The sequence below is a fragment of the Lithobates pipiens genome, unplaced genomic scaffold (genome assembly GCF_037356315.1).
Source record: "Lithobates pipiens isolate NorthernLeopardFrog02 unplaced genomic scaffold, aLitPip1_a1.2 Scaffold_19, whole genome shotgun sequence".
Taxonomy (NCBI): Eukaryota; Metazoa; Chordata; class Amphibia; order Anura; family Ranidae; genus Lithobates; species Lithobates pipiens.
The window spans coordinates 48,541,335-48,564,594 of record NW_027507764.1 but is presented as its reverse complement, the minus strand read 5'-3'; the positions used below and the strand labels follow the sequence as shown (position 1 = coordinate 48,564,594).

Here is a 23,260-nt window from a genome sequence, read left to right as displayed (position 1 = left end):
GATGGGCAATGTTCCTCCCAATGATACCAATGATGGGCACTATTCCTCCCAATGATACCAATGATGGGCACTATCCCCCCTAATGATACCAATGATGGGCACTATTCCCGCCAATGATACCAATGATGGGCACTATTCCCCCCAATGATACCAATGATGGGCACTATTCCACTATTCCTCCCACTGATACCAACAATGGGGCACTATTCCTCCCAATGATACCAACCATGAGGCACTCCCACTATTCATCCCAATAATACCAATGATGGGGCACTATTCATCCCAATGATACCAACGATGGGGTATTATCCTTCCCCCTAATACCAAATATAGGGATGTTTATTCCCACTGATGTCAGGAAAATGTTCACTCCCGCTGGGCACAGTCTGGCCCCCCTAAAGTCTGAAGGACATACAACTCGTTCTTTGTTTAGAAAGTTTGGAGACCCCTGATTTAGGATAAGAAGTGTGTTACTGGCAGGATCACCAAGTGAAAATAAAGGATACAAAATGCCTAAGGAAACTAATGCAGCCACCACACCTAAGGGCTGGCGAGCTTCAGCATATTACATTCTTTCTCTTGGGTTTAGATGAACTTTAAGTGTAGAAAAGATGAATGCTGATTGGTTGCTACGGATTACTGCACCGGTCAAATTGCTCTTTACCGTATTTAATAAAAAAGGTCTATATATTTTTTTTTTCACTGTTGTAAAAATGAGATAGGAGACGTGTATGAGATAAAATATGGACACACTTCCTAACGACACAGCAAAATCCTTTCGGCAAAATGTCACCGGATTAAATTATTTATTTCCTGAACAGGGAATGTCAGGGGAGATCGACTCGTGTGCAGATTGACTGGAGCTCTGGGGACAAAAAGTCATTTCACAAGAATCATCTCTCCTTCTTGGCTGAGAAGTCCCCGGGCACCGAAAATTCCTTCTAAATTAATTTCATTTTTGACTACGCACAAAAAAAAAGATAGAGGAAAAAAAAACACCAATTGGAAAAACCTGCAGGAATATTCTAGTGTGTCTTTCCAAGAAAAAGACAGCAATATTCTCAATGGAGCAACGTGCTGGAGAGGAAGTCACAAAACAATATATATTCTGGTGAGGCGAAAAAAAAAATCCCCATTGGTTTTGCCGCGGCTCGTTCCCAGCAGCCCTATTGGGCCCCATTCGGCAGTACAGTGGTACCTCGGATTACCAGCAGAATTAGTCCCAGGAGAATGCTTGTAATCCAAAGCACTCGTAAGTGAGTTTCCCCATAGAAGTCAATGGAAACAAAGATAATTGGTTCCAGTGCCACTGCTGGTGTATGCAGTGTCGCATGTGGCCAGAGGTGCAGGGGCACTGGAGACACTCGGAAACACCCAGAGACGCTCGGAGGTGCTCAGAGACAACTCAGTGATGCTCGGAGACCCTCAGAGGTGCTTGGAGATGCTCAGAGACCACTCAGAGACATTCGACATACCGATGGGGGGGTCTGTATTGAAGGGGGGGTGTTTATACTGGGGTGGGTCTGCATTTGTGTGGGGGGGGGGGGTTTATACTGTTGTCAATACTGATGGAGGGGGTCTGCACTGAGGGGGGTGTCTATACTGATGGGGAGGTCTGCACAGAGGGGGGGTGTTTATACTGGTGGGGGTCTGCACTGAGGGGGGGTGTCTACTGATGGGGATCTGCACTGAGGGGGGGTGTCTATACTGATGGGGAGGTTTGCACAGAGGGGGGGTGTCTATACTGATGGGGGGGTCTGCACTGAGGGGGGTCTGCACTGATGGAGGGAGGTCTGTACTGAGGAAAGGGGGTCTGTATTTAGTGCAGGGGGGTGTATACTGAGAGAGGGGGGTCTTTACTGAGAGGGGAAGTTATACTCATGGAGGGGGGTCTTTACTGAGGGGGGGGGGGAGTCTATACTCATGGAGGGGGGTCTGCACTGAGGGAGGGGGGTCTGTACTTAGTGGGAGGTATGTACTGAGGGAGGGGGTCTGTACATAGTGGGGGGGTCTGTACTGCGGGAGGGAGATCTGTACTTAGTGGGGGGGGGGCTATACTGAGAGAGTGGGGTCTGTACTGAGGGGGGACTATAGTTGGTGGAGGGGGGGTGACACCAACCCTAGTGATGCCACTGGAGATCTGCTTTGCTACAATCTGCTGTTCACCCATGAGTGTTTCAGGTCGGGCTGCCTTCTCGCCGGGCTTGTTGTGAACTGATATACTCTACTACTACAGTACAAGTTCTTTCTATTGCATCTGGACTGTGTGTGCTACCACCGCTGCACACTCCCACAAGCTGCCTGCATGCTGAATTATGACCTTGCCGCTCCCTGTGCTCTCCTCTAGACTAAACACCACCACCCTCCTACAGCTCCCAGTGCCTGAAACATGTTTGACTAAGGAAGCTTTGCAATACAGTAGAGCCTGTTGGCTTACAGTATGGAATCACCCACTGGGTCCAGTGTCATTTCTGCTTTGCAAGTGATCGTAGAACCAGAAATGCTACTGGGATAAAAAATAATTGCGCAATTACCAGAGGAATGTGTATTCTTATCTGAATCTTGGTGTGCTTTGTGTATTTCTTCCAGATCTGTGCAGTAATCCAGTGTGAGATGTCTATGCTGGAGCTTCCTGTAATAAAGACCGCTCACTGCTGCTCCCTCTACTTGTGCAGGGTGACTGGTCTTGTCTCCGCCCCCCTCCTGTAGTTTTCTGCAGGCAGCAAGTAGTGGGTGCTGGGCCCCTCCCACAGCCTCATACATCACAGTGATGATGTCACTGCTACTTTTACAATGTGAGAACTTGGGTTTTAAAGGCATCTGTTGCTTACCAAGTGGATTTATAGCCTTTGGGACTATTGAAGGAGTTTAGTTTTAAGATCAGCCAGAGTACAGCTTTAAACATGATTAGTTTTCTTTGTAAAGAACAGCTGTGATAGACTTACCATCACCCGGATAGGCAAGAATAGCTCGATTTCTTGTTTGTCTTCCTTCGGTGGTCTTCCCGGAGCAGGTGTGTGAACAGGACGACCATTCAGACCACGAGCTGAGGACGCAGTCTCTAGGACATGGGACGTCACAAGCAATAGGGATGGGGTAGATGGCATCTCGGCACATCTGTCTGTCAACCTCCTCTCCTGGAAAAAAGAAACATTAAGTCTTTTATTGGTATCACAAGTGATGACAGTAAAACAAAAGACACCATTGTGTTTCAGGGACCAACAAAAAAAATGACCCTAAGGCCCCTTTCACGCTACTGCAACGTCAAAGATTTTGTCGCGATTTTTGCCGCGATTTCAGGGAATGCCTGTGTAGCTCACATCAAAGTTGGACCAAAGTAGTGCAGGGACTACTCTGAAGTCGGCACGACTTGAAGTCGTACTAATATGAATGGTAGTCATTGGAAATCGTGGAGAGCAACTTGTCATACTACTTTGCAGTCCCAAGTCGCTGGACAAGTCGTACAAGTGTGAAAAGGGCCTTCAACAGAGTTTTTTCTCTTACAGGAATTATCAAGGAATTAAAGCGGTAGTAAACCCGCACATTTTTTTTTTTTTTTTAAACCTGCAAAGCAAAAGGCATAATGAGCTAGTATGCACCGCATACTAGCTCATTATGAAATACTTACCTTAGAACGAGGCCCCGACATCTGGCCCGATCCACGCCGAGGGAGCTGACATGCTCCCTCTGCGTTTCTTCCGGGTATCGCGGCTCCGGCGCTGTGAGTGGCCGGAGCCGCGATATCGTCACTCCCGCGCATGCGTGCGGGAGATTTCAGTCCGGCCGCTCGGCTGCTGCCGCATTTTGACGGCGAGAAACCCCTTGTGCGCATGCGCCGCTGCAGTCAGCGGCGCATACCGAGGGGAATATCTCCTAAACCGTACAGGTTTAGGAGATATTTTTTTTACCTACAGGTAAGCCTTATTATAGGCTTTCCTGTAGGTAAAAGTTAAAAATGTGGGTATACAACCACTTTAACAGTTTTAGTCACAGCTTTAACTAAAAGGTCACTACGTTTTACCAAGGCTGTCACTTTCTGCATTAATGTGAACTAATGAGTATTGTATTTATTGGCGTATAGCATGCACTTTTTCACCCTGAAAATTGGGTGCAAATAGCGTGTGCGTGTTATATGCCGATACTTCAATTTTAGCTGCCTCGGATGGGACAGGGAACGGGGCAGGATGAGCGCCGTCAGATTACATACAGGAGAATCTCTGGTTTGCTTGGCAGCCTCTGTAATAGGAAGTTCCATCTCCTGGGCTGTCATTGGACCACTGTTCTGTCTATCATAGGAGATTCTCACTGTATGTAATCTGTCAGCGCTCGTCCTGCCCCTCTCCCTGTCCCCTCTAGGCTGCAGATGGACATCGATCAGGCTGCACTGATGGCAATGGTGAGGCTGCTGCACTGATGGCAATGGTGAGGCTGCTGCACTGATGGCAATGGCGAGGCTGCTGCACTGATGGCAATGGCGAGGCTGCTGCATTGATGGCAATGGCGAGGCTGCTGCATTGATGGCAATGGCGAGGCTGCTGCATTGATGGCAATGGCGAGGCTGCTGCATTGATGGCAATGGTGAGGCTGCTGTAGTGAGGCTGCTGCACTGATGGCAATGGTGAGGCTGCTGCACTGATGGCAATGGTGAGGCTGCTGCATTGTGGCAATGGTGAGGCTGCTGTATTGATGGCATTGGTGAGGCTGCTGCACTGATGAGAATGGTGAGGCTGCTGCACTGATGGCAATGGTGAGGCTGCTGCACTGATGGCAATGGTGAGGCTGCTGCACTGATGGCAATGGTGAGGCTGCTGCACTGATGGCAATGGTGAGGCTGCTGCACTGATGGCAATGGTGAGGCTGCTGCACTGATGGCAATGGTGAGGCTGCTGCACTGATGGCAATAGTGAGGGTGCTGCACTGATGGCAATAGTGAGGCTGCTGCACTGAGGGAAATGGTGAGGCTGCTGCACTGAGGGCAATGGTGAGGCTGCTGCACTGAGGGCAATGGTGAGGCTGCTGCACTGAGGGCAATGGTGAGGCTGCTGCACTGAGGGCAATGGTGAGGCTGCTGCACTGAGGGCAATGGTGAGGCTGCTGCACTGAGGGCAATGGTGAGGCTGCTGCACTGATGACAATGGTGAGGCTGCTGCACTGAGGGCAATGGTGAGGCTGCTGCACTGATGGCAATGTTGAGGCTGCAGATGGGCACTAACCCCTATTTTGCTTCTAAGTTCCTTATTTAAAATTAATTTTTCTTCCCCTAAACCTTCCCTCTTAAAATGAATGCGTGTTATACGCTGATAAATATGGTAATTCAAGCTCAGCATATAACAGAAAATGGATCTGCAGCGATCATATTTAGTGAAAAGTTTGATGGATGGCAACTCAAAATGTACATTCTGATAAAATAATGTAATCACCTTCGGTGTCAATAATTTATTGGAAAAGTAACCAGAAATTAAAAGTACGTTTTTAGTATTAATCAACTGTTCTCGATGCCACTTATTGACTTGAACATTATTGCATTTTCCATTCATGGGTTCTGAAAGCCCCAATGGAAACTTGCAGTTTAAATCAGCAAAATAGATTTTTGGTGCATGAAAGCAAAAGGTGCTCAAAGCTTCACAGTTGCGTTTCTGTAGAAAACAGCCACAGCCTGAGTACAAAAGCCTGTCCCCTGCCAGAATGCTGCAGAGTAGAGCCCTTACTCTCTGTGTGAAAGCAGTGGTCTCTCTGCAAAGACCAGACACTCCCTCCTAATGAGTCAGTTCTAGAGCTCTCCAATCAGCTTGGAGCATGAGCATTGCTGATTGTAGAGGTATGCACGGACCAGCCACTTCATTAGGTACACCTGTTCAATTGCTTGGTAACACAAATTGTTAATCAGCCAATCAGATGACAGCAACTCAATGCATTTAAGCATCTAGACATGGTGAAGACAACTTGCTAAAGTTCAAATCGAGAATCAGAAAGGGGAAGAAAGGGAATTTAAGTGACTTTGCACGTGGCGTTGTTGTTGGTCCCAGACGGGCTGGTCTAAGTATTTAGAACACTGCTGATCTACTGGGATTTTTATTTTTCCAAAAAATAGAAAATATCCAGTGAGCGGCGGTTGTGTGGACAAAAATGCCTTGTTGAGGTCAGAGGAGAATGGGCAGACTGGTTCCAGATTACAGAAAGGCAACAGCTATGCCGTGTACACACGATCAGACTTTCCGGGAGACTTGATCCGGCGGACCAGAATGCGTCGGACAATTCGATCATGTGTGAGCTCCAGCGGACTTTTTCTTCCCAAAAGTCCCAAAAGTCTGATGGACCTGCGTAAACTGTTGGCGCTATATAAATCGTGTATAATAATAATAATAGAGAGCCACATGGATAAATCGGAAGTAATTTATTCAATAAAAAAAGGAGGAAATACACTCACATTTTAGTTGATAGAAAAGCGCTTAGGAATAAAACAGTGACTTCAGCAGAGTGTCCCTATGCGTTTTTATCTACTAAAATGTGAGTGTATTTCTTGCTTTTGTTATTGAATAAATTACTTCCAATTTAAATGGGATTACACTGTGTGCCTACTTCTTATTCATTTTCATAAATTTGTCCTATTGGAGCAACTATCCATGTGGCTCTCTGTCTATTACCTATCCCATTGAGGTCCATTGTTGGAGTTGGTCTTCTGGTTGGAAGTCGTGTCCCCTGTGACAGTTTCCCCTGGGTGTGTGGCCCTACAAGCCTGATTGACCCATTGGTGTACACTCATTTAGGTTCAATTGCGGTAAGCCTTTTGACTCTCTGGTGGTAGATCACTTATTAAGTTTGGGCATGTTTTCCTTTGTCACTTCGTTATCCAGTTCAAGTGTCAGTTATTTTGAACCACGTTTTGGATATCTACAATTTATTGCTTGGTTCACCTGTCCAAACACTAAGGACTATAATATATATATATTTTTTAAATTTTCCTTCACATTATTGGACTTCATTCACTCATATTTTGATTGTCACATACGGTAGTACATTCATTTTTTGGTCTATTATATACATATATTTTTGTGTTTATACACATTGCCTGCATATACATGCTGTTTGAGTTTCTTCTTAGATCATTTATGTGGACTTGAGTAGAGAGCTATCCCGGAAGTGGGTGCAGAATACCTGTACTGTACAGGTATCTGCACCCCCCTCCCCCCTGAAAGGTGCCAATTGTGGCGCCGGAGGTTCCGATGAGCGGAGGTCTACTTTAGGGTGGACCTCCGCTTTAATGTGCGTGTAAAGGCAGGCGTCCCAATACTTTTGGTAATACAGTGCCTTGAAAAAGTATTCACACCTTTTTCATGTTACAAACAAAAATGTAAATTTATTTTATTGGGATTTTATGTGATAGACCAAGGCCGCGTACACACGCGGGGACTGTTCGCCCAACTTTGTCCGTCAAACAGTTTCGGCAAACAGTCCGCTCAAAATTAGCATGGACGGACATGGCCACACACGACGGACGAACAGTTTGCTGAAACCGTGCGCGATGACGTGAACGGCACGTACGACGGGACAAAAAATACGACGTCCTATACACTGCATTATAACTTTCGGCGTGTAAATCCTTTCTGAGCATGCGCGGAACTTAGTTTGACGAACAAGCCTACACACGAGGGGACTGTTCGCTGAAAAGGAATTTCCGAAAAACCTTGTTCAGCGGACTGTTCGCTGAAACTGTCCGCTGAAAGCCCACACACGAGCGGACTGTTTGCCGAAACACTGTTCAGCGGACAAAGTTGGGCGAACAGTCCCCGCGTGTGTACGCGGCCCAACACAAAGTGGCACATAATTTTGAACTGGAAGGAAAATGATAAATGGTTTTCAATTTTTAAAAAAATTATGTGAAAAGTGTGGCGTGCATTTCTATTCTGAGTCAATACTTTGTAGAAACGCCTTTCTCTGCAATTACAGCTGCAAGTCTTTTTGGGGATGTCTCTACCAGCTTTGCATATCTAGAGGTGAAAGTTTTTGCCCATTCCTCTTTGCAAAATAGCTTAAGCTCTGTCAGATTGGATGGGGGGGAGTCTGTGAACAGCAATTTTCATGTCTTGCCACAGATTCTCAATTGGATTTAGGTCTGGACTTTGTGTCATCCAAACACATGAATATGCTTTGATCCAAACCAGGGGTAGACAACCTCGGCCCTCCAGCTGTGGTGAAACCACAAGTCCCATGAGACATTGCAAGACACTGACAATCACAGGCATGACTCCTAGAGGCAGAGGCATGATGGTATTTGTAGTTTCACCACAGCTGGAGTACTGAGGTTGCCTACCCCTGATCTAAACTTTTTCAAGGCACTATATATATATATATATATATATATATATATATATATATATATATATATATACACACACACACACACACACACACACACACACACACAGTATATAGTCATTTTTTTTATTTATATTTAATCACTTTTATGGGCAGCAATCCTGCTTCAGCTTTTTCTATAGATATCCAACATTGCATTGGTTGGTGGTACCTAGTTTAATATGTAAAGTAGCTTTTTTTGATGTCTTATAGCACCTACAACTTTGAATTGAAAAAGTAGCAACGTAGAATAAAAATATAAAAAACATGCATGAAACAGGAGTACTAGAAGAGGATAAAATGTCTATAAGCTCTCCGACAGGCTATAAAGATATCTCACAGCTCAGTGTCAGATTCACATTTCGGCATTTCACCCCCCCGCTGTGCGAGCAGAAGGCAGCGGAAGAACTGCTGGAGGATGGCAAATGATGGACCCCTGAGGGTGGCCAATAAAACTATTAGAAAACCACCTTCAAATCCATATTTTATGGGTTTTAATTTTTCAGGAGTGACACATGAGTGTTCCTTTAAGGTTGAACTGAGATTGTAGTTTAATGTGGAAATCATGGCAATTTTTATGGGCAATCTTCACCCCTAACCTGCCTTGCCTTTTTTTTTTACTGCTCTGCAGCCAGCACTGTTATATCAGGCATTCAGTTTCTGTTCTGATCTACCCAGAGCCAGTGTCCTATCATATACAGTCCCCCATTGGATAGTGTCCGCTTTGTAGTGCACATGCGCAGTACACAGCACACACAGATTCCGAAAATACCCGAAGATGAACGGCGCCTGCGCCGTGAGTCCAGGTTCTAGGCCCACCATCCAAGTGGACATAGAGTTGGAATATAAAAGAGCCAAGCACAGCAAGGCCGAGCCCGAAGCGTGGCGAGCAAAGCAAGCCCGCCAGGGGCCCTCTAATTTTGCCAGCCCTATGTCCGCTTGGATGGTGGGGCTACCACCTCCACTCACGGCACAGGCGCTGTTCATCTTCTGAGATTTTCCGAAGCTTCTTCTACTCCGTACTGCGCATGCGTTCGGAACGCGATGACGTTCGTTCATTATGACGGGACTACGTTGAGGCTACTAGCCAATAGCTTTGGTCTCGTAATTTGATCTGAGCATGCATGGCAATTTGTCCGATCGGAATTCTCTACAAACGATCGGAAAAAGTCCGATCGGACTTTTTTGTTGGAAAATTTGAGATCCTTCTCTCAAATTTTTTCCGTCTGATTTTCTGACGGAAAAAGTCAGATACACACGATCGGATTTTCCGACAATATAATCCGATCGGACCTTTTCCGCCGGAATTTCTGACCGTTTGTACAAGGCATAAGCCTGAATAAAGAAAACAAATGCAGCCAGCCACTACAGACTGATAAGGTGCAATATATTACATTAGTTTTAATTCTTCTTTAAATTAAATTAATTATATGATATTGATGTTGTAATTAAATACACTCTTTATTTTCCAATTTCTCTATTATAGAAACAGGAACACAATTAACTGAAGCACAAATATTTGTACAAGGCTTAAACAAAAGAGAGCTAAAGTTGAAAAAAAAGTCACCATGCAAACAAAAAAAAAAGTCAATCAATTTAGGCTTAACACTTTCCATCCTCGCTTTCTGTACCAGCAATACAAATTTTTCTAAAAAAAAAAAAATAAGACGTGCTGATTTTTAATTAGCCTGTATATTTTCAGTAATTACCTTGAGAAACCGGAGTGTTTCTCGAGGTGAGTGGTGACCTTACGCGCTACAATTCTGTTTGTGAATTTAGAATTAATTTACCGTCCTGACATAAAATAAATATATATTTATGGTGTCACTGTGATTTTCTGCAGGGAAATAGATTGTCGTCAGCATTAAAAGCGCAGATTTTTACTTGGACCAATTAAGCTAATGAGTTCAGGTTGGTTTCCTGTGCTTACCAACTCTTTATGGGGAAACAGACAGCATCAAACATATAAGAGAGATTACAGAGCTGTATGCCTGCTTAAAGAGCATGAAGACATATTGGAGTTGTCAATTTAAATGCTAATTAATGTCATTTAATAGTGAGGATTTATCCCGATGCCTAGATGATAACAATATTGTTGCAATGTTTTCACGTTTAAAAATCCTTCAGATTATTAGACTTTTTTTTGTAGCTTTTTGTGTGTTTTATTGGCTTCAAAGTACACTTCAGAAATGTAGGAGCTGCCATTGGTAAAGTGATATTAAACCCATTTTCTTGCAGAGGCTTTAGCCCCTGTACACACGGTCAGACATTCTGCCAACCAAATCCGTCGGATTTTGTCCGTCGGATTTTGCTTGTCGGATCTTGTCCGAAATTGTTGCATACACACGGTCGGACTAAGTTGTCGAAAAATCCGATCATTCAGAACGTGATGACGTAATTTCGTTACGATGGGACTAGTAGCCAATAGCTTTGATGTAGGAATTTGATCTGAGCATGCGTGGCACTTAGTCCGATCAAAATTCTCTACACATGATCGGAGTATGTGCGATCGAACCAGTTGGTCGGAAAATATTTCCAACATGTTGGAAAATTGGGTCCGACAGATATTCAGACGGAATCAGTCCGATGCATACCACACACAGTCGGATTATCCGACAACACGGTCCGATAGGACACATTCCGACGGATTCTCCGACCGTGTGTACAAGGGCTTAGACTACTTTGTTGTTAAAGCGGGAGTAAACCCAGTTTCAAAAAACACTTATGCCCCGTACACACGAGAGGGATTAAGTCTGACAGACCTCCAAAGGAGTTCCGACGGAGTTCCTACGGAGTTCTGGCGGACTTTTCGACCGAACGGACTTGACCACACACCATCACACCAAACTCCGACGGAGTCGAACGTGATGACGTACGACTGGATTCGACGTAGGAAGTTCATAGACAGTAGCCAATAGCTGCCCTAGCGTCGGTTTTAGTCCGTCGGAGTAGCACACACACGAGCGAATTTTTCGAAGGGGACCGGGTCCGGCGGAGTTCCGTCGGGAAAATTTGAAGCATGCTTCATTTCTAAAGTCCGTCAGACTTTTGCGAAGCTAAAGTCCGTTGCAGCCCACACACGATCGGATAGTCTGACGGACTCGGTCTGACGGACTTTGGATGTTGAAAAGTCCGCTCGTGTGTACGGGGCTTAACATTCCCGGCATGCCGGAAATGCTAACTTTCACATTGGTTGTGCTCTCAACCAAACTCTCAAACCATCCAATGTCTGGTTTCATAACTGATCACATGTGCGGCATTATGGCAGTTTAAGAATCATTAGAGGCCAAGATGGCAGCTTCCTTGACTGAAAATGATAGAAGGGTTTACTTCCACTTTAAATGGTCTGAAGTAGTGATGGACGAACTTCCGACGGGACGTTTCGCGAACGCGAAACGCGAACGGACACAAACGTTCGCGAAAACGACCGTTCGCCGCGGGCTCCATTGACTTCAATGGGAGGCGAATTTCGCAAACCTTTAGGTCGAATTTGCGGCCACGGGGTAATTATTAGGGGGTAGCACGTAGTCCCACCACCTGGACAATAGCATAATACATGTATGAGGTGAATTTGGGATCGATAACTACAAGCATTTTTTTTTTATTTGGGAAATTGTTCTGACAATTCAGGACTATGGAGCTAATGAAGGCAATGGAGGAGAGGGAAGGTCAGGGACCAGGGTAGGCAAACAAGAGGGTGCAGGAGATACAGAGCACTGACAGCAGCACCGTAATACAGAGCACTGACATCAGCACCGTGACATACAGCGCTGACAGCAGCTCCGTGACATACAGCGCTGACAGCAGCTCCGTGACATACAGCGCTGACAGCAGCTCCGTGACATACAGCACTGACAGCAGCTCCGTGACATACAGCGCTGACAGCAGCTCCGTGACATACAGCGCTGACAGCAGCACCGTGACATACAGCGCTGACAGCAGCTCCGTGACATACAGCGCTGACAGCAGCTCCGTGACATACAGCGCTGACAGCAGCTCCGTGACATACAGCACTGACAGCAGCTCCGTGACATACAGCGCTGACAGCAGCTCCGTGACATACAGCGCTGACAGCAGCTCCGTGACATACAGCGCTGACAGCAGCTCCGTGACATACAGCACTGACAGCAGCTCCGTGACATACAGCGCTGACAGCAGCTCCGTGACATACAGCGCTGACAGCAGCACCGTGACATACAGCGCTGACAGCAGCTCCGTGACATACAGCGCTGACAGCAGCTCCGTGACATACAGCGCTGACAGCAGCTCCGTGACATACAGCGCTGACAGCAGCTCCGTGACATACAGCGCTGACAGCAGCTCCGTGACATACAGCGCTGACAGCAGCTCCGTGACATACAGCGCTGACAGCAGCTCCGTGACATACAGCGCTGACAGCAGCACCGTAAGCAGCCCCAGGAGGAAGTCAGCACAGCACAGGGATGGTGTGATCCCCTCATAATAAGAACCCCCAGGAGGAAGTCAGCACAGCACAGGGATGGTGGGAGCCCCTCATAATAAGAACCCCCAGGAGGAAGTCAGCACAGCACAGGGATGGTGGGAACCCCTCATAATAAGCAGCCCCAGTAGAAATATGACACCGCTCAACCTCTTCAAAGAGGAGGGTAGGGGCATATAGTACGGTGTGCTTTTTTGGGTCAGGGAAGTGAGCCAAATGAATTAAGAAGGTCTGTGTGCTTGATTCCAAAAATTGTTTATAGACATATACATGGTCTACTGATCACATGTGTTGAATTCCTCCGAGATCCATGCCTCATTCATTTTTAGAAATGTGAGGTAGTTAACACTGTCGTGAGCTAGGCGAGTACGCTTATCGGTCACAATCCCCCCTGCTGCGCTGAACGTCCTTTCGGACAGGACACTGGATGAGGGGCAAGCCAACAGTTCGATTGCAAATTGGGCAAGCTCTGGCCAGAGGTCAAGCCTGCCCACCCAGTAGTCTAGGGGTTCATCACTCCTCAGAGCGTCCACATCGGCCGTTAACCCAATGTAGTCGGACACCTGACGGTCTAGGCGTTCCCTGATGCTGGATCCGGATGACACCTGTTGATGGGTCGGCTGAAAGAATGACCTCATATCCGAAGTCACCAACACATCTTCAAACCGGCCTCTTCTTGCAGGCGCTGTTGGATTGGTACCCGCAACTCCTTCTCTGGGAGTGGGAATTGCTCCTCTGCCAGCGCACGCAAAAGCAGAATGCAGCATTTCTCGAAGCAAGGCCTGGAAGTGCTGCATTCTGACAGCCCTCTGCGACGGCGGTAACATTTCCGCCATTTTGTGTTTGTACCGGGGATCTAAGTACGTTGCCACCCAGTACTGGTCCTTGACCCTCATGCTTTTTATACGGGGGTCCCTATTAAAACACTGGAGCATGAAGGCCCCCATTTGCACTCAAGCGGAAGGTATGTGGTGGTGGTGGTGTTGTTGGTGGTAGTGTCTTTGGGGGTGCACATAGCAGAGAGTGAAGAAGAGGGTGCAGATCGAGAGGATGAGGAGGGTGCAGAAGAATAAGGCTGAGTGAGCCACTCAACCAAGTCTGGTGCGTCCTTTAAAGTAATTGAACGCACCTTCTGCAACTTCCCACTTTGGCTCAAGGCTGTTGCTCCTGCCCTACCCCTACCACCCCTGCGGAAGGGCCTGCCTCTTCCTCTGCCTGTCATTTTTTAAATCACCCTGTGACAAAACTCTTAGTCCCTATACCGCTGAAGGACTGCTGCAGTATAGGGCAGCGGTCAGCAGTAGTGCACGTCAACCCTATGTATTGTGGACCGATAGCGGTCCTTACAGAACAGCAGACTGTACTGCACTCAGGCCTATGTACCGTAGCACCCTATACCAAGTTACCAGTCCTTATAAAAACTTTTGTGGACCAAGCAGGTTGTGTGTTAGTGTTTAGCAGACTGTGCGTCAGTCCCTATACCGCTGAAGGACTGCTGCAGTATAGGGCAGCGGTCAGCAGTAGTGCACGTCAACCCTATGTATTGTGGACCGATAGCGGTCCTTACAGAACAGCAGACTGTAACGCACTCAGGCCTATGTACCGTAGCACCCTATACCAAGTTACCAGTCCTTATAAGAACTTTTGTGGACCAAGCAGGTTGTGTATTAGTGTTTAGCAGACTGTGCGTCAGTCCCTATACCGCTGAAGGACTGCTGCAGTATAGGGCAGCGGTCAGCAGTAGTGCACGGCAACCCTATGTATTGTGGACCGATAGCAGTCCTTACAGAACAGCAGACTGTACTGCACTCAGGCCTATGTACCGTAGCACCCTATACCAAGTTACCAGTCCTTATAAAAACTTTTGTGGACCAAGCAGGTTGTGTGTTAGTGTTTAGCAGACTGTGCGTCAGTCCCTATACCGCTGAAGGACTGCTGCAGTATAGGGCAGCGGTCAGCAGTAGTGCACGTCAACCCTATGTATTGTGGACCGATAGCGGTCCTTACAGAACAGCAGACTGTAACGCACTCAGGCCTATGTACCGTAGCACCCTATACCAAGTTACCAGTCCTTATAAGAACTTTTGTGGACCAAGCAGGTTGTGTATTAGTGTTTAGCAGACTGTGCGTCAGTCCCTATACCGCTGAAGGACTGCTGCAGTATAGGGCAGCGGTCAGCAGTAGTGCACGGCAACCCTATGTATTGTGGACCGATAGCGGTCCTTACAGAACAGCAGACTGTACTGCACTCAGGCCTATGTACCGTAGCACCCTATACCAAGTTACCAGTCCTTATAAAAACTTTTGTGGACCAAGCAGGTTGTGTGTTAGTGTTTAGCAGACTGTGCGTCAGTCCCTATACCGCTGAAGGACTGCTGCAGTATAGGGCAGCGGTCAGCAGTAGTGCACGTCAACCCTATGTATTGTGGACCGATAGCGGTCCTTACAGAACAGCAGACTGTAACGCACTCAGGCCTATGTACCGTAGCACCCTATACCAAGTTACCAGTCCTTATAAGAACTTTTGTGGACCAAGCAGGTTGTGTATTAGTGTTTAGCAGACTGTGCGTCAGTCCCTATACCGCTGAAGGACTGCTGCAGTATAGGGCAGCGGTCAGCAGTAGTGCACGGCAACCCTATGTATTGTGGACCGATAGCAGTCCTTACAGAACAGCAGACTGTACTGCACTCAGGCCTATGTACCGTAGCACCCTATACCAAGTTACCAGTCCTTATAAAAACTTTTGTGGACCAAGCAGGTTGTGTGTTAGTGTTTAGCAGACTGTGCGTCAGTCCCTATACCGCTGAAGGACTGCTGCAGTATAGGGCAGCGGTCAGCAGTAGTGCACGTCAACCCTATGTATTGTGGACCGATAGCGGTCCTTACAGAACAGCAGACTGTAACGCACTCAGGCCTATGTACCGTAGCACCCTATACCAAGTTACCAGTCCTTATAAGAACTTTTGTGGACCAAGCAGGTTGTGTATTAGTGTTTAGCAGACTGTGCGTCAGTCCCTATACCGCTGAAGGACTGCTGCAGTATAGGGCAGCGGTCAGCAGTAGTGCACGGCAACCCTATGTATTGTGGACCGATAGCGGTCCTTACAGAACAGCAGACTGTACTGCACTCAGGCCTATGTACCGTAGCACCCTATACCAAGTTACCAGTCCTTATAAAAACTTTTGTGGACCAAGCAGGTTGTGTGTTAGTGTTTAGCAGACTGTGCGTCAGTCCCTATACCGCTGAAGGACTGCTGCAGTATAGGGCAGCGGTCAGCAGTAGTGCACGTCAACCCTATGTATTGTGGACCGATAGCGGTCCTTACAGAACAGCAGACTGTAACGCACTCAGGCCTATGTACCGTAGCACCCTATACCAAGTTACCAGTCCTTATAAGAACTTTTGTGGACCAAGCAGGTTGTGTATTAGTGTTTAGCAGACTGTGCGTCAGTCCCTATACCGCTGAAGGACTGCTGCAGTATAGGGCAGCGGTCAGCAGTAGTGCACGGCAACCCTATGTATTGTGGACCGATAGCGGTCCTTACAGAACAGCAGACTGTACCGCACCCAAGCCTATGTACCGTAGCACCCTAGACAGACCAAGTTACCAGTCCTGATAAAGAGCTTTGTGGAACAAGTGAGTTGTGAATGATTAGCAGACTGCAGCAGAAGGGCAGCAGTCAAGTATAATATTCTTTCTATATTTGGAAGAAAGAATATTATACGTGTACAAGCCTATTACCGTACCACTGATACCAGTCCTGAAAAGAACCTTTGTGGAACTAATAGTAACAGCAAGTCTTTAAAATTATCCTCACTGCCTGACACACTGCTTCCTGCCTGTCCCTATACAAATTGGCAAAAAAGAGTAGGCTGGAACGATTAGCTGGAATAGCTCTTTTGTGGACCTGATAGTAACAGCTAATGATGATGATGATGATGATGATGAAGAAAGACTAATCTGGCTGAGCTGTCCCTAAAATAGCAGCATACAGCGCTCTGTCCCTTTATCTAAACTGACAAAAGAAACTCAGGCTGCTGACCTAACACCTATACCAGTCCTGAAAAGAACTTTTGTGTACCAAATAGCTAGCGTTTTCTCTGTCCCTACTCCACACAGGATCCTTTCCCTACAGTGACAGAAGAAAGAATGTAAAATGGCCACCGGATCGGGTGTATTTATAGGTTAGGGGGAATGTCCAAGTGTCCATGAGCTGTCATGTCTCAATTGGTTGTCCTGTAACACATGATAAACGTGTCACGAAAGGTTAAAGTTCTTGTATACATTAAACACGTAAGTCCGCCGGGGCGAACGACGGAAAAAGGCGTTCGAACCCGCGGACGGCGAAAGTCGGAAATTCGCCGCGAAACGACCGCCGGGCGAAACGTTCGTCCATCACTAGTCTGAAGCCCTTGAGCCTTTCCTCAACAGGGAGGGTTCCAAAGCCTCTGGGGCTGCTGCCCCCTGAGGCAACCTGTGGACTCTATAGATCAGTTATTCTCAACCAAGGTTCCATGGAACCCTAGGGTTCCTCCAGAGGTTGCTAGGGGTTCCTTAAGCATTGGGCAATTTCTGCTTCTCAGATAAGTTCCCACTCACAAAATTGATCTTTTTAACTATCTGTAAGGAGGTAATTATTCCCAATGACCACAAGTGTAAAGACCATTCTTCCCACTAACCATCACACTAATGTATCAGGAGTTGTAGATTTTCAAATTTTTAGCAGGGGTTCCCTGAGACCGCAGAACTATTTCAAGGGTTCTCTGTGTTGAAAAGGTTGAGAAAGGCTGCTATAGATGTTCTCTGAGGTTTCAGCTGTGGCACAGTTGGGGATCTGAAGTGATCTTTCTGAGGAGCTGACTTTGGGACTTCACCACGAGGGATCTGGATTAGGATTTTGGGCCCTTTGTGTGCACTATTGACTCCAATTTACGCCACCCCACTCTTAGGTCCCACCACCTCAATGTTGATATTCCAGCACCCTATACAACCGCCTGTTGTCTTTATTGACAAAATATACTTTTATGCATGGATCGGACATGACTCCGCCATTTGGACTGCATGTCTTAAAGTGGTTGTATACTCATTTTTTTTACTTTTACCTACAGGAAAGCCTATAATAAGTAGACTGCAACGGCGCATGCGCACAAGGGGATTCTCGGCTGAAAGCCCGGCAGTGGCCGGACCCGGCCAGGATGAAATCTCCCGTGCGCATGCGCGGGAGTGACAATATCGTGGCTCCGGCCACTCACAGCGCCGGAGCCGCGATACCCGGAAGAAACGCAGAGGGAGCATATCAGCTCCCTCTGCGTGGATTGGACCAGATGTCGGGGCTTCGTTCTAAGGTAAGTATTTCATAATGAGCTAGTATGCGGTGCATACTAGCTCATTATGCCTTTTTCCTTGCAGGTAGAAAAAAAAAAAAAACATCTGCGGGTTTACTCCCGCTTTAATATAGTTCTTAAAAAAAGGAAGTGGGGGGGGGGGGGTGTTTTCTTTTGTTCCTAGCCTTGGTTCTGGGCTACAGCTGGGGCTACAGCAGAGAGGGATGCCCTTCTTTTAACTTGATGTGCTAATAAACGTCTTTACAAATTGAAATCTCTCTAAAAGAACCCTGGATAGCAGTCGAAACCTAAAAAAAAATACTTAAGAGATTCGAGTGCCACTAGTTTATCCAGTGCATAAAAATGCAACAGGATCCAACGCACTTCGGAGACACTGATGGAGTGGGTGTGTTAAGCCCCCAAAAGGCTTTGAATTTGTTGCACAATAAACATTTTTATGGATCTCTTCCGATGGTCCCGCAGGACACCAAAGTTGTCGGAGAGCAGCCGTCAGGACCACACACTACATACTCCATACCACAAAAAAAGCAGTAGAAACCTGACAAAGGTTCTAATCCTTCCCCACTATCCAAAGCTAGAAAAAATGTTTATGACTTGAAAAAAACTTTAATTTGAAATCATTCTTACTCACTCTATTTTTAATCCCTATTTGGGGACCCCTTTGGTCACTCACCATCACTGTTGATACAGGTGACAACTGGCACTTGTGTGCCGGGCCCACAGTTGTTTCCATTGTCCGGGATGCACTCTTCCAGCCTATCCAGTCTCCAGTCATAGCAGGATGGCTCCTCACAAGGAATGGCCTCTACTAGGTTGGGGCAGCTTCCCGTACCTCCTGTGGGCTCATTTGTGACAGAACGCTTCCTGAGCTTGAAACCTAAAAAAAAACACATACATTGGTTCATTAAATATCACGTCATGCTGCCTTTACCATTATATACTGTAAGCATTCTCTTTAAAAAAAATTAAGATTTTTATTCTACAGCAGCCTGAACTGTAGCTTTAAAACAAGCCCTTCCTGACCTCCCTAGCTATAGGCATTATGGAGAAATACCTCTTCAAAGGTCTTCTCAAGCTCTAAAATCACATCTCATCTCCACCTGCCTGTAACATTTAGAAGACAATCTACCTGAATGTATGAAAGCTAAGTGATCCCAGCCACAAAAATTAAAAGATCCCATAAATGTAGAGAAATTCAGACAATGTATTTCTAGCAGCTATAGAACTCGATCAGTGCACTCTTGTGTTAGACTCTTTTCTTTCAAATCCTCATAATTTAGGTTGAAAAAAAGACACTAGGCCATTAGGTTTAACCAGAAGGAAAAAAAATGAATGGAAAACCTCTACTTTATATATAGAACTGTTTACCCACAGTTAATTCAGAGACAGGCCAAAAAACAAACTTTAGAAAACAAGGGGAAAAAAAAATCCTTTCTGATCCCCTAAGGCAGTGGTATCCCAACTGCAGGCCGGGGGCCACATGAAGCCCTTTGCCTGCCTATATCCAGCCCTTGAGGGACTGTCTATTTCTTCCACTGATACCAATGATGGGGCATTAGTCCTCTCACTGACACCAACAATGGGACACTATTCCTCTCACTGACACCATTGATGAGGCCTATTCCTTCCACTGATACCAACAACTGGGCACTATTCCTACTACTGACACCAATGATTGGGCACTATTCCTCTCACTGACACCATTGATGGGGCACTATTCCTTCCACTGATACCAACAACTGGGCACTATTCCTACTACTGACACCAATGATTGGGCACTACTCCTCTCACTGACACCAACAATGGGGCACTATTACTGATACCAATGATGGAGTATGAGCGGACTTTCCGGCAGACTAGGTCCAATGGTCTTCCCGAACGAACGCAATGACATAAATGGGACTAAAGAAGGAAGTTCAATAGCCAGTAGCCAATAGCCTCCCTTGCGTCGTATTTGGTCCATTGGACTAGCACACAGACTAACGGTTTTCCCGATTTTAGTCCGTCGGAATTTAGTCCGTCGGATAGATTTGAAACATGTTGTATTTCAATTTTTTTTTTTTTTAATGATTGAACTAGCCCACACACGATCGCATTGTCCAACAGACTAATCCCGCCAGACCTAGTCTGCCGGAAAGTCCGGTCATGTGTACGTGGCATAACACCAATAATGGAGCGCTATTCCTACTACTGATACCAACGATGGGGCACTATTCGTTCTGTTGATACCAATGATGGGGCGCTATTACTTTTACCGACACCAGCAATGGGGCACTATTCCTTTGTCTGATACCATTGCTGGAGCACTATTCCTTCCACTGATACCAATGATGGGACACTATTTCTCCCACTGATAACATTAATGGAAGACTATTCTTTCCACTAATACCATTCATTGGGCACTATTCCCCCCCACTGACACCAACAATGGGGCACTATTAATCATACTGATACCAATAATGGGGCACTATTCCTCCTCAAGACACCAATGATGGGGCACTATTCCTCTCACTAATACCAATGATGGGGCACGATTCCTCTGACTGACACCAATGATGGGGCACTATTCCTCCCACTGATACCAATGATGAGGCATTGTTTACTTCCATTGACGCCAGGGCATTTTTCACTCACACTAACAGACCGGCCCCCCAAAGTCTGAAAAACAGTAAACTGGCCCTTTGTTCCGAAAGTTTGGAGACCCCTGCCCTAAGTAAATATAATACCATGAACATAATATTACCATAACATTATTTTCATAAAAATATTAGCATTTACAAATATATCATAACAAATTATTATTATTATTCCATAATTAATGTAAATAGCCAGGTACTGTATATTATGTGCATTTAGCAATGCAAATGTGGAAGGTTAATATTCAAGAAGACACATAGAGAGCTAACAAACATAATTTTTTTTTGGCTCATTTAAAAGTCACATTATACGGCCAGCACTGGAGAATCCTTTGACCTCACACACCTTTCTTGCTCTGCTGGTCATCGCAGCTTTCAAACGTACACGGACCCCACGCTGACCACGTCGACACCTCACATTCTATGGGACATGGGACATGGCAGAGCTGGCTGGTACTCAGAGGAGGATCTGTGCAGAGCTTGGGATCCACTGGTTTTGATGCTATATTGGAACAAAATAACAAAAAATGGATTAAAAATAAATAAATAAATAAATCAAAGCAGCTGGACACAATACCCATCATTTTTATATTTCAATATTATTATTTGAAAAGAAACAAAAGTCTGGTAGGAACAGACATATTATTGGAACAAAGCCAATTCTCAGGTTGTCAACATAGTAATACAAAGGCATGAAAGGTATGACCACAAAAGATAACTGTCATCCAACATTACATCAAAGAAGCATGTTTTAGGCAAAAAAAAAACAAAAAAACAAAAAACAAACAATCTCAGGTTAACCTCCGAGGTTTGAATGTACTATCCATCATCATCATCAAAAAACAAGACAAAACAATCATCGTAAAAAAAGAAAAAAACAAAACAAAAAACAAAACACAATCCCGAGTAGTAATGGAACCAAACAATTGCTTCTCATTGGAAATCAGGAATACAACTATGTATGATGGATGATGGAGAGCAGGAACAAGGGCATGGTATAGGGAAAAGGGGGAGGAAAGTAATGGGTAAGAAGCCACAAACAAATCCCGGCAGTGATCCCTGAGATTATTGTAGGGCTCACTACTGTGTGAGGCTCCATAAGCAACCAAATGCACCATACATGTAGATACCAGAAAAGGAAGGAAATAATGAGGAAAAATAAAGATAGGAAGGAGAAGAAGAAGAAAAGGAAGAAAAAGGAGGAGAGGGTCATCCCAGTTCATTAGGGAGTCAAGATATAACCGATCCACGGGTCCCGTATCTTATCAATTGTTTTGGAATTATTACAAAGTATATGAGTGATCTTATCATTAATCATGATCCAATTGAGTTTACTTCTAATGTAATTGAGAGGAATAACCGACCGTTTCCAATGCCTAGCAATTGTAATTCTCCCTGCCAGCAATAGATAAGTAATCAATTTCACTTATTTTCTGGGCACTTCATCAGGCAGTTTTTGAAAAAGAGCTGCTTCTGGAAATCTGCGAATGTTCACCCCCATCACCGAGTTTTTTAGATTAAATATTCTAATCCAGAACTCCAACTAAGATCCTCATGACCCTTTAGTTGAACCGTTAGTACCCTAGGTCTAGTACCTGAGTTCCCTCTTGGGAAACCTCACCTCTATCGAAGACGAGTTGCACATTCTCCTTCCATAATTTCTCTAAATGGAGTGGCCGAGCAGTGATGTTCTATTGTTTATTTATTGTTGTTTTTTTTCTTTTATTTTCTGTTTATTTGTCGCTTACAGCACTGTTTTTTTAGGCAGTTAACCTGTTGTTAGGTACCGTTTTACGTGGTACTTTTTCAGCCGGGGGAATGCCCCAAGGCTCTGTTTTTGTAAATCTTCTAAAAATCAATAAAGAGAATAAAAAAATAAAACAAAAAAACATATCCTAATCCAGAACCCAGTCACGAGAGGGAATTTTCACCAAATATGGTGCATCGTCCCCAACTGACCACAACGTCAGAAACAATTCCGCGAAGTGGAAGGAAGTATTTTGACTACCCTAGTCGGAACCAGGTACCAACGCAGGAGTGTTTTATAACTAGCTTCTATTAGAGTAGTATTGATGGAAACTTTGGATAAATTATAAGCGATGTCCTGCCACTCAGTCAGATCAAATGTAAGGTTCAGGTGCCTTTTCCATTGATTCATATAGCCAAGTTTTGAGCCAGGCTCAGTGAGAGAAGCATGTACCGCAGATGCACGCCCCCTCTGGAAGCCCCTGGCTTAGCAAGATAGGTTGTGAGTGTAAGGCGTCCTACCAGTAGGTTAAGTTTAGATCTGGCAAAGTATGCAAATTGATTGTATTGGAATATTTCACTAGGAGGCATTTGCAACGTATCCTTAAAATGCTGCAAAGTGTAGATTTGATCTACATTAAGAAATTTGACCAAATTTTTAATAGCCCCTATTAATCCGCCACTGAAATAATCTTGGTACCAAGCCCGGTGGAAAC

At 45.5% G+C, this 23,260-nt stretch overlaps 1 protein-coding gene across 1 annotated transcript in view; it reads right to left on the bottom strand.

Annotated features, from left to right (window-relative positions):
- Window positions 1-23,260, bottom strand: part of THSD7A (thrombospondin type 1 domain containing 7A) — a 443,828-nt gene that overhangs the window by 152,430 nt on the left and 268,138 nt on the right. Inside the window, exons 6-8 of the mRNA XM_077490719.1 lie at window positions 21,145-21,300; window positions 18,836-19,039; window positions 2,946-3,137 (exon numbers count right to left, since the gene is read on the bottom strand). Of these exons, the coding sequence (XP_077346845.1) occupies window positions 2,946-3,137; window positions 18,836-19,039; window positions 21,145-21,300 (552 nt within the window). The remainder of the gene's footprint in view (window positions 1-2,945; window positions 3,138-18,835; window positions 19,040-21,144; window positions 21,301-23,260) is intronic.